The following is a 12,077-nucleotide window of genomic DNA, read 5'->3' as shown; positions in this document are numbered from 1 at the left end:
TGCAAAATGTATAGATCCTAATGATGAATATTTTGAAAGACAATAAAGCATTTGGTTAATTTTTTTCTTCAATTCGGAAATATAAAAAGCAACAATCGTATCTGGGGAAAGGTATTTGCGGGAGCTATATCAAAGTCTGAATCAATTTCAACTTAGCTCTATCTGAATCGCTGTCAATTTCTACCATAAGAGATCGTTTCTGACTTAAAGGAATTATCTTGTGTCAAATTGCAAGCCGTCTAAACAATGTGAAATTAATATTTTAGGATTGCAAAAAAAAATCTTCCGCCTTTGCCTCCATGCATCCACTGTGCACTCTCGCAACACTAAATAGTGCATCGACCGCTCTTATTGTAACACTGGGATTAAGTTCGGTTCTTCGTTAATTAAATTGTTAAATAAAAAACTACTTGGTTCATTCAGTTTTTGACGCTTATTTTTTTTTTGTCATGAATATTACTAAAAATAATTAAAAGTACTCACATGTTTGTTGGTCGAATAGAACGACTGGGCCTGCGAAACCATGAGGAAGTAAATCCAAACGAATAAGTGGGAAAGAGTGAATGAACCACCAAATACTATGGAACTCCTACAACCCTTAAAGCAAATAAAACAAAAAATACCAGCAAATAAAAAAATAAAACATAATAGCAGCCACAGGGAAAAGTTTTAATATAAATTTTGGTTTGCTCCTTGAGAATAAAATATGCATGCTGAACTTTTATTTTACGGTTGAGACAGAAAAATGACTGGTGACATTTTTCATGACTATATGACTATAGTATGACTGGTGTTGAATAGTGGAAGTACAATCCACTTTGTAATTGTATGCATAATTTAATATTCCATTTAAATTCGAAGGAATTTTTACTCAAATATTTATGCACATTTTATTTCTATAGCAAATGTTGTCAAAATTTTATTTCTATAGAAAATTTGTACAAATTTTAATTCTATAGAATATTTTCTCAAAATTGTATTTCTAAGGAAAATTTTGCCAAAATGTTATTTCTAAGAAAATTTTGTCAAAATTATATCCCTTTAGAAAATTTCTTCGGTATTCTATTTCTATAGAAATGTTTATCAAAATTTCATTTCTATTGAAAATGTTATCAAAATTTTATTTCTATAAAAAATTTTGTCAATATTTTATTTCTATAGAAATTTTTTTTCAAATTTTGTTTCTATAGAAAATTTTGTCAATATTTTAGTTCTATAGAAAATTGTTCCAAAATATAATTTCTATAGCAAATGTTGTCAAAATTTTATTTCTATAGAAAATTTGTACAAATTTTAATTCTATAGAATATTTTCTCAAAATTTTATTTCTAAAGAAAATTTTGCCAAAATGTTATTTCTATAGAAAATTTTGTCAAAATTATATCCCTTTAGAAAATTTCTTCGGTATTCTATTTCTATAGAAATGTTTATCATAATTTTATTTCTATAGAAAATGTTGTCAAAATTTTATTTCTATAGAAAATTTTTTCAAAATTTTATTTCTATAGCAAATTTTTTCAAAATTTTATTTCTATAGCAAATTTTGTCAAACCTTTATTTCTATAGAGAGTTATGTTAAAATTTTATTTCAATAGAAATTTATTTCAAAATATTATGTTTTGTCATTTTTTTTTCAATGGAAAATTTTTCAAAATTATATTCCTAGAAAATTTCTCTCTATATTCTATTTCTATAGAAAATTTTATCATAATTTCATATCTATAGAAAATTTTGTCAAAATTTTATTTCTAAAGAAAATTTTGTCAAAATTTTATTTCTGTAGAAAATTTTATCATGATTTCTTTTCTATAGAAAATTTTGTCAAAATTCTACTTTTATAGAAAATTTTGTCAAAATTTTATTTCTATAGAAAATTTTGTGAATATTTTATTTCTATAGAAAATTTTGTCAAAATAGTATTTCTATAGAACATTTTTTCAAAATTTTATTTCTATAGAAATATTTTTCAAAATTTTGGATCTATATAAAATTTTGTCAAAATTCTATCCCTATAGAAAATTTTGTCGATATTTTATTTCTATAGAATTTTTTTCAAAATTTTATTTCAATAGAAAATTTTGCCAAAATTGTATTTCTATATAAAATTTTTCAATGTTTTATTTCTTTTTTTTCCAATAGAAAGTTTTGCCAAAATTTTATTTCTTTAGAAAATTTTTCAATATTTTATTTCTTTAGAAAATTTTGTCATAATTTTATTTCTATAGAAAATTTTGTCCTCATTTGACTTCTATAAAAATTTTGTCTTAATTTTATTTCTATACAAAATTTTGTTAAAATTTTATTTCTATAACATTTTTTCAAAATTTTTTATCTATACAAAATTGTGTCAAAATTCTTTCCCTACAGAAAATTTTATCGATATTTTATTTCTATAGAAATTTTTTCAAAATTTTATGTCAATAGAAAATTTTGTCGATATTTTATTTCTATACAAAATTTTGTCAAAATTTTATTTCTATAGAAAATTTTGTCAAAATTTTATCTCTATAGAATTTTTTTTCAAAATTTTGTATCTATACAAAATTTTGTCAAAATTCTATCCCTATAGAAAATTTTGTCCATATTTTATTTCTATAGAAATTTTTTCAAAATTTTATTTCAATAGAAAGTTTTGCCAAAATTTTATTTCTTTAGAAAATTTTTCAATATTTTATTTCTTTAGAAAATTTTGTCATAATTTTATTTCTATAGAAAATTTTGTCCTCATTTGACTTCTATAAAAATTTCGTCTTAATTTTATTTCTATAAAAAATTTTGTCAAAATTTTATTTCTATAGACATTTTTTCAAAATTTTGTATCTATACAAAATTGTGTCAAAATTCTTTCCCTACAGAAAATTGTATCGATATTTTATTTCTATAGACATTTTTTCAAAATTTTATGTCAATAGAAAATTTTGTCGATATTTTATTTCTATACAAAATTTTGTCAAAATTTTATTTCTATAGAAAATTTTGACAAAATTTTATCTCTATAGAAATTTTTTTCAAAATTTTGTATCTATACAAAATTTTGTCAAAATTCTATCCCTATAGAAAATTTTGTCCATATTTTATTTCTATAGAAATTTTTTCAAAATTTTATGTCAATAGAAAATTTTGTCGATATTTTATTTCTATACAAAATTTTGTCAAAATTTTATTTCTATAGAAAATGTTGTCAATATTTTATTTCAATAGAAAATATGTCATAATTTTATTTCTATAGAAAATTTTGTCTTCACTTATTATTTCTATTATTTCTATTATTATTTCTATTGGAATTGTGTCTTAACTTTATTTCTAAAAAAAATTTATTTCTATATACAATTTTGTCAAAATTTTATTTCTATAGAAAATTTTGTCAACATTTTATTTCTATAAAAAATTTTGTCAACATTTTATTTCTATAAAAAATTTTGTCAAAATTTTATTTCTATAGAATATATTGTCAAAATTTATTTCTACAGAGAATTTTGTCAAAATTTTGTTTCTATAGAAAATTTTGTTTAATTTTTTTTTCTATACAAAATTTTGTCAAAATTTTATTTCTATAGAAAATGTGGTCAATATTTTATTTCTTTAAAAAATGTTGTCAAAATTTTATATCTACAGAAAATTTTGTCAAAATTTTATTTCTATAAAAAATTTTGTCAAAATTTTATTTCTATAGAAAATGTTGTCAAAATTTTACATCTAGAGAAATTTTGTCAAAATTTTATTTCTATAGAAAATTTTGTCAAAATTTTATATCTATAGAAAATTTTGCCAACATTTTATTTCTATAGAAAATTTTGTCAAAATTGTATTTCTATAGAAAATTTAATTTCTATAGAATATCTTGTCTAATTTTTTATTAGACAATAACAATGTGCACCTCCAAGATATTGGATAGTGTAAACTTCCAAAATCATGTAATTTTAAACCCTGCGACTTCTTCCTTTAAGGTCACGTGAAATGATTTGTGTTTTATTTCTTTAACATGAAATAAACATTAAATCATTCATTTGTGGTTTATTTCTTTAATATGAAATAAACCTCAAATCATTTATCCAAAAATATTAAATTTTTCTTTCAATACCTCAAACACACTTGATATTGGGAAACTTCAATTTACTTCACTTCGATGTATTAAATTTAAATTAATTTAAAATATCAATCTAGATATATCGTAAAAAGTTAAGTATTAAAGTTTTTAACACAATTTTTCAAATTTGTTGCAAAAAAATAGCATGTAACCTTGTTCATGTCTACATAATATTAATACCTGTTCGCCATTTTTAATCCATTACCATGCACGTAGTATAGATGGAGTTAAGAGTGGTGGCAAAAGCACTGATGTGTTCAAGTACAATTTAAGTGCATTTTAGCAAATTTGTCACATTAACATTTAATCTCAACGGAAATGAAGGATATAAATTTGCCTTAACTTATGAATGACTGAGACGTTATCTTTTAACATAGAATACACTGTGAAATATTTAAAATATTTTTTTGAAATAAAATCGCTTAGAAATTAAATGACTGATGGTGGGAACCACGTGAAATGATATATCATCAAACCTATATAGCGGCCAGCACCACCAGATGTGTTGTTCATAGGTAGCTGCTGGTCTTAGAACTGTTGTAAACAACAGAGAGAGAGAGAGAGAGCTTCATTCCCCAACCAGCTTTTGGCAATCACCGTTGTCTCAGTTGGTAGAATTTTACCAAAACTGTAATTTTTTTTATTTTTTCGTAGATTGGTAGATTTCTCGATGTTTTGGCATATTTTGCTAAATATTCCTCTCCAACTAAGAGGTACTTCATGAATTTGCTATAGAAATACAATTTTGAAAAATTGTTTCTATAGAAACAAAATTTCTTATAGAAAGAATATTTTGAAAAAATTTCCTATAATATTTTTTTACAAAATTTCCTATACAAATAAAATTTTGACAAAATTTCCTATAGAAATAAAATTTTGACCAAATTTTCAATAGAAATAAAATTTTTAACAAAAATTTTCTATAAAAAATGTTGACAAAAATTTTCTATAAAAATAAAATTTTGACAAAAATTTGCTATAAAAATAAAATGTTGACAAAATTTTCTGCAGAAATACATTTTCGAGAAAATTTTCTATAGAAATACAATTTTGATAAAAATGTCTTTTTGAATAAAATTTTGATATAAATGGCTATAGAAATAAATTTTTGACAACATTTTCTATAGATATAAAATTTTCACAATCTTTTTTATAGAAATAAAATTTTGACAATATTTTCTCTAGAAATAAAATATAGACAAACTTTTCTATAGAAATAAAATTTTGCCAAAATTTTCCATAGAAATAGAATTTTGACAAAATTGTCTATAGAAATAAAATTTTGACGAATTTTTCTAGAGCAATAAAATTGTGACAAAATTTCCTATAGAAATAAAATTTTGAAAAGGTTTACTATAGAAATAAAATTTTTTACTAAATTTTCTATAGAAATAAAATTTTGACAAAATTTTCTATAGAAATATTGTCATAGAAATTTTGTCAAAATTTTCTATAGAAATAAAATGTTGACAAAATTTTCTATAGAAATATTGTCATAGAAATTTTGTCAAAATTTTCTATAGAAATAAAATTTTGACAAAATTTTCTATAGAAATAAGTTTTGACAAAATTTTCTATAGAAATAAAATTTTGACAAAATTTTTTGTGGAGAACATTTGACAAAATTTTCTATAGAAATAAAATATTTTGACCAAATTTTCTATAGAAATAAAATTTTGACAAAAATTTTCTATAAAAAAATTTTTTTTGACCAAAATTTTCTATAAAAATAAAATTTTGACAAAAAATTTTGAGAAATACAATTTTGACAAACTTTTCTATAGAAATAAAATTTTGACAAAATTTTCCATAGAAATAGAATTTTGACAAAATTTTCTATAGAAATAAAATTTTGACAAAATTTTCTATAGAAATGAAATTTTGACGAATTTTTCTAGAGCAATAAAATTGTGACAAAATTTCCTATAGAAATAAAATTTTGAAAAAGTTTACTATAAAAATAAAATTTTTTACTAAATAGAAATAAAATTTTGACAAAATATTTTGTGGAAAACATTTGACAAAATTTTCTATAGAAATAAAATATTTTGACCAAATTTTCTATAGAAATAAAATTTTGACAAAAATTTTCTATAAAAAATTTTCTTTTTGACCAAAATTTTCTATAAAAATAAAATTTTGACAAAATTTTCCACAGAAATACATTTTTGAGAAAATTTTCTATAGAAATAAAATTTTGATAAAAATATCTATAGGGATAAATTTTTGACAACATTTTCTATAGAAATAAAAATTTGGTAAAATTTTCTATAGAAATAAAATGTTCACAAAATTTTATGCAGAAATACAATTTTGACGAACTTTTTTTATTATCGAAATACAATTTCGACAAACTTTTCTTTAGATATAAAATTTTGAGAAAATTTTCTATCGAAATAAAATTTCTATAGAAATAAAATTTTTAAAAACTTTTCTATCGAAATAAAATTTTGACAAAATTTTCTATGGAATAAAATTTTGACATAGGTTAGGCTAGGTGGCAGCCCGATGTATCAGGCTCACTTAGACTATTCAGTCCATTGTTATACCACGCTGGTGAACTTCTCTCTTATCACTGAGTGCTGCCCGATTCCATGTTAAGCTCAATAACAAGGGACCTCCTTTTTATAGCCGAGTCCGAACGGCTTTCCACATTGCAGAGAAACCTTTTAGAGAAGCTTTGATACCCTCAGAAATGTCACCAGCAATACTGAGGTGGGATAATCCACCGCTGAAAAATTTTTTGGTGTTCGGTCGAAGCAGGAATCGAACCCACGACCTTGTGTATGCAAGGCGAGCATGCTAACCTCTGCACCACGCTTATAAGACATAATTTTCTATGGAATAAAATTAAAAAAAAAATGCACAAATATTTTACTATAAATAAAATTTTCACAATTTTTTTATAGAAATAAAATTTTGACAAAATATTCTTTAAAAGAAAAATTCTGACAAAATTTTCTATAGAAATAAGATGTTGACAAAATATTTAAAAGAAAAATTCTCACAAAATTTTCTATAGAAATAAAATTTTAACAAAATTTTCTATAGAAATAAAATTTTGAAAAAATGTTCTATTGTTATTTAAGGCGCCTTCAATATCTACAAAACCCGTCAGTGTATGTTCGCTAAGTATAAACTGAGAAATTTGATTTATTTTAAGTATTTCCTGTAAATAAACTGTATTGGTGTAGAATTTCGATATTAATTCCTATGACTATATCGATTTATGCAAGTTAAACTAATTTTTAATTCAACGATTGAAAATTATGTTTTTCATCATTCGCATATGTTTTCTCCCTGTGTTTTACTGTAACACGTATATATTTTTCTCTTATAACAAAACGAAAAATCTAAATATTTTCTTTCATACTTTTGTATATATATGAACATGATAGCAATTACTGTAATGACACTGATGCTTGCGCTGATTACGATGCTGATGCAGCTGACGCTATTGATGTCTCCAATGACAACGTCCCAAGGTGCAGCATTGATGTTGGCCTCATTGATGTTACATATGTTCATAATGCCTTGGTGGAATAATAAAAATGTCACATAACGAGTTCTGTAGAAATCCGATTTTAATTTAAGTCAGAGAAAAAAAAACACAATATATATTTACACGATAATCTCATAGAAAGTGAGGTTATAAAATAGTTCACGGATAAATAGAATTTAAGATCATTAGAATACTATAGCAAAAGTGGCTTTCAAGGCACATCTCTTGGATATGTTGACTAAGGAAACTTTTATATTTAATTCATTGTGGTGGGTATTTAAAATTCGGCCCGGTCGAACTTAAGGCAATATGTGCTTGTTTTTATGCTAATTGTTATACCCTCCACCATTGGATGGGGGGGGGGTATATTAACTTTGTCATTCCGTTTGTAACACATCGAAATATTGCTCTAAGATCCCATAAAGTATATATACAGGTTCGTGGTGAAATTCTGATTTGATCTAAGCATGTCCGTCCGTCTGTTGAAATCACACTAACTTCCGAATGAAATAAGCTATCGACTTGAAATTTGGCACAACTAGTTGTTATTGATGTAGGTCGAATGGTATTGCAAATGGGCCATATCGGTTCACTTTTACGTATAGGCCCCATATAACAGACCACTAGATTTGGCTTGCGGATCCCCTTGGTGGAAAAAAATTCATCCGATCCGGTCGAAATTTGGTACGTGGTGTTAGTATGCGGCCGCTAACAACCATGCAAAATTTGGTCCATATTGGTCAATAATTAAATATAGCCCCCATATAAACCCATCCCAGGATTTGATCTCCGGAGCCTCTTGTAGGAGCAAAATTCATCCGATCCGGTTGAATTACGTAGTGTTAGTATATAGTACCTAACAACCATGCAAAAATTGGTACATATCGGTCCATAATTATATATAGACCCGATATAAACCGATCCCCAGGTTTGACCTCCGGAGCCTCTTGGAGGAGCAAAATCCATCCGATCGGGTTGAAATTTGGTACATTGACATGCAAAAATTGCTCCATATTGGTATATAGTTATATATGGCCGATAGCCAATCACACAAAAATTGGTCCATATCGTAAAAAAACAATCTACCTGAATTTTATTTCTATAGAAAATTTTTGTCAAAATTTTATTTCTATAGAAAATTTTGTCAAAATTTTATTCCCATAGAAAATTTTGTGAAAATTATATTTCTATAGAAAATTTTGTCAAAATATTATTTCTTTTTTGTCAAAATTCTATTTCTATAGAAAATTTTGTCAAAATTCTATTTCTATTAAAAATGTTGTCAAAATTTTGTTTCTCTAAAATTTTTTGTCAAAATTTTATTTCTATAGAAAATTTACTCAAAATTTTATTTCTATAGAAAATTTACTCAAAATTTTATTTCTATAGAAAATTTTGTCAAAATTTTATTTCTATAGAAAATTTTCTCAAAATTTTATCTCTATAGAAAATTTTGTCAAAATTTTATTTCTATAGAAAATTTAGTCAAAATTTTATTTCTATAGAAAATTTAGTCAAAATTTTATTTCTATAGAAAATTTTGTCAAAATTTTATTTCTAAAAAAAATTTTGTCAAAATTTTATTTTTATAGAAAATTTTGTCAAAATTTTATTTCTATAGAAAATTTTGTCAAAATTTTATTTCTATAGAAAATTTTGTCAAAATTTTATTTCTATAGAAAAATTCGTCAAAATTTTATTTCTATAGAAAATTTTACCAAAATTTTATTTATATAGAAAATTTTGTCAAAATTTTATTTCTATAGAAAATTTAGTCAAAATTTTATTTATATAGAAAATTTTGTCAAAATTTTATTTCTATAGAAACTTTTGCTAAATTTTATTTCTATAGCATATTTTGTCAAAATTTTATTTCTATAGAAGATTTTATCAAAATTTTATTTCTATAGCACATTTTGTCAAAATTTTATTTCTTTAGAAAATTTTGTCAAAATTTTATTCCTATAGAAAATTTTGTCAAAATTCTATTTCTATTAAAAATTTGGTCATAATTTTGTTTCTCTAGAAATTTTTGTCAAAATTTTATTTCTATAGAAAATTTGCTCAAAATTTTAATTCTATAAAAAAATTTTGTGAAAATTTTATTTCTATAGAAAATTTTGCCAAAATTTTATTTTTATAGAAAATTTTGCCAAAATTTTATTTTTATAGAAAATTTTGTCAAAATTTTATTTTTATAGAAAATTTTGTCAAAATTTTATTTCTATAGAAAATTTAGTCAAAATTTTATTTCTCTAGAAATTTTTGTCAAAATTTTATTTCTATAGAAAAATTTGTCAAAATTTTATTTCTATATAAAATTTTGTTAAAATTTTATTTCTATAGAAAATTTTATCAAAATTTTATTTCTATAGTTAATTTACTCAAAATTTTATTTCTATAGAAAATTTTGTCTAAATTTTATTTCTATAGAAAATTTTGTCTAAATTTTATTTCTATAGAAAATTTTGTCAAAATTTTATTTCTATAGAAAATTTAGTCAAAATTTTATTTATATAGAAAATTTAGTCAAAATTTTATTTCTATAGAAACTTTTGCTAAATTTTATTTCTATAGAAATTTTTTTTCAAAATTTTATTTCTATAGAAAATTTTGTCAAAATTTTATTTCTATAGAAAATGTTGTCAAAATTTTATTTCTATAGAAAATTTTGTCAAAATTTTATTTCTATAGAAAATTTACTCAAGATTGTATTTCTATAGAAAATTTTTCCAAAATTTTATTTTTATAGAAAATTTTGTCAAAATTTTATTTCTATAGAAAATTTTGTCAAAATTTTATTTCTATAGAAAATGTTGTCAAAATTTTATTTCTGTAGGAAATTTTGTCAAAATTTTATTTCTATAGAAAATTTTGTCAAAATTTTATTTCTATAGAAAAATTTGTCAGAATTTTATTTCTATAGAAAATTTTGTCAAGCATTCTTTTCCTCTGTTGGTTTAGCTACACTTGTAGTTTAGTCAATGCATGGCTTTAAGCTGAGATCAAAAAAAAAAAAAGAAACAACAATGACGATTGAAGAGAAGCCAACAATAACAAACAAAACGAAAAAAATTTTATTTCTGTAGAAAATTTTGTCAAAATTTTATTTCTGTAGGAAATTTTGTCAAAATTTTATTTCTATAGAAAATTTTGTCAAAATTTTATTTCTATAGAAAATTTTGTCAAAATTTTATTTCTATAGAAAATTTTTTGTCTAGATTTTATTTCTATAGAAAATTTAGTCAAAATTTTATTTCTATAGAAAATTTTGTCAAAATTTTATTTCTATAGAAAAATTCGTCAAAATTTTATTTCTATAGAAAAATTCGTCAAAATTTTATTTCCATACAAAATTTTGTCAACATTTTATTCCTATAGAAAAATTTGTCAAAATTTTATTTCTATATAAAATTTTATTTCTATAGAAAATTTTGTCTAAATTTTATTTCTATAGAAAATTTTGTCTAAATTTTATTTCTATAGAAAATTTTGTCAAAATTTTATTTCTATAGAAAATTTAGTCAAAATTTTATTTATATAGAAAATTTTGTCAAAATTTTATTTCTATAGAAACTTTTGCTAAATTTTATTTCTATAGAATATTTTGTCAAAATTTTATTTCTTTAGAAAATTTTGTCAAAATTTTATTCCTATAGAAAATTTTGTCAAAATTCTATTTCTATTAAAAATTTGGTCATAATTTTTTTTCTCTAGAAATTTTTGTCAAAATTTTATTTCTATAGAAAATTTTGTCAAAATTTTGTTTCTATAGAAAATTTTTTTCAAAATTTTATTTCTATAGAAAATTTTGTCAAAATTTTATTTCTATAGAAAATGTTGTCAAAATTTTATTTCTGTAGGAAATTTTGTCAAAATTTTATTTCTATAGAAAATTTTGTCAAAATTTTATTTCTATAGAAAAATTTGTCAGAATTTTATTTCTATAGAAAATTTTGTCAAGCATACTTTTCCTCTGTTGGTTTAGCTACACTTGTAGTTTAGTCAATGCATGGCTTTAAGCTGAGATCAAAAAAAAAAAAAGAAACAACAATGACGATTGAAGAGAAGCCAACAATAACAAACAAAACGAAAAAAATTTTATTTCTGTAGAAAATTTTGTCAAAATTTTATTTCTGTAGGAAATTTTGTCAAAATTTTATTTCTATAGAAAATTTTGTCAAAATTTTATTTCTATAGAAAATTTTGTCAAAATTTTATTTCTATAGAAAATTTTGTCAAAATTTTATTTCTATAGAAAATTTTTTGTCTAGATTTTATTTCTATAGAAAATTTAGTCAAAATTTTATTTCTATAGAAAATTTTGTCAAAATTTTATTTCTATAGAAAATTTTGTCAAAATTTTATTTGTATAGAAATTTTTTCAAAAAATTTTTTTTTGTATAGAAAATTTTATCAAAATTTTATTTGTATAGAAAATATTGTTAAAATTTTATTTCTATAGAATTATATTATATACGTATTTTA

At 22.0% G+C, this 12,077-nt stretch overlaps 1 protein-coding gene across 1 annotated transcript in view; it reads left to right on the top strand.

The window, feature by feature from the left end:
- LOC142225126 (uncharacterized) overlaps nt 1-7,633 on the top strand; it is a 979,687-nt gene extending 972,054 nt beyond the window's left edge. The window contains exon 6 of the mRNA XM_075294902.1: nt 7,486-7,633. Within this exon, the coding sequence (XP_075151017.1) occupies nt 7,486-7,633 (148 nt within the window). The remainder of the gene's footprint in view (nt 1-7,485) is intronic.
- The last annotated feature ends 4,444 nt before the right edge of the window (nt 7,634-12,077 follow it).

This window comes from Haematobia irritans, chromosome 2 (genome assembly GCF_050003625.1).
Source record: "Haematobia irritans isolate KBUSLIRL chromosome 2, ASM5000362v1, whole genome shotgun sequence".
Classification (NCBI taxonomy): domain Eukaryota; kingdom Metazoa; phylum Arthropoda; class Insecta; order Diptera; family Muscidae; genus Haematobia; species Haematobia irritans.
Note: the sequence above shows the minus strand (reverse complement) of the source record. Positions and strands in the feature narration are given on the sequence as shown.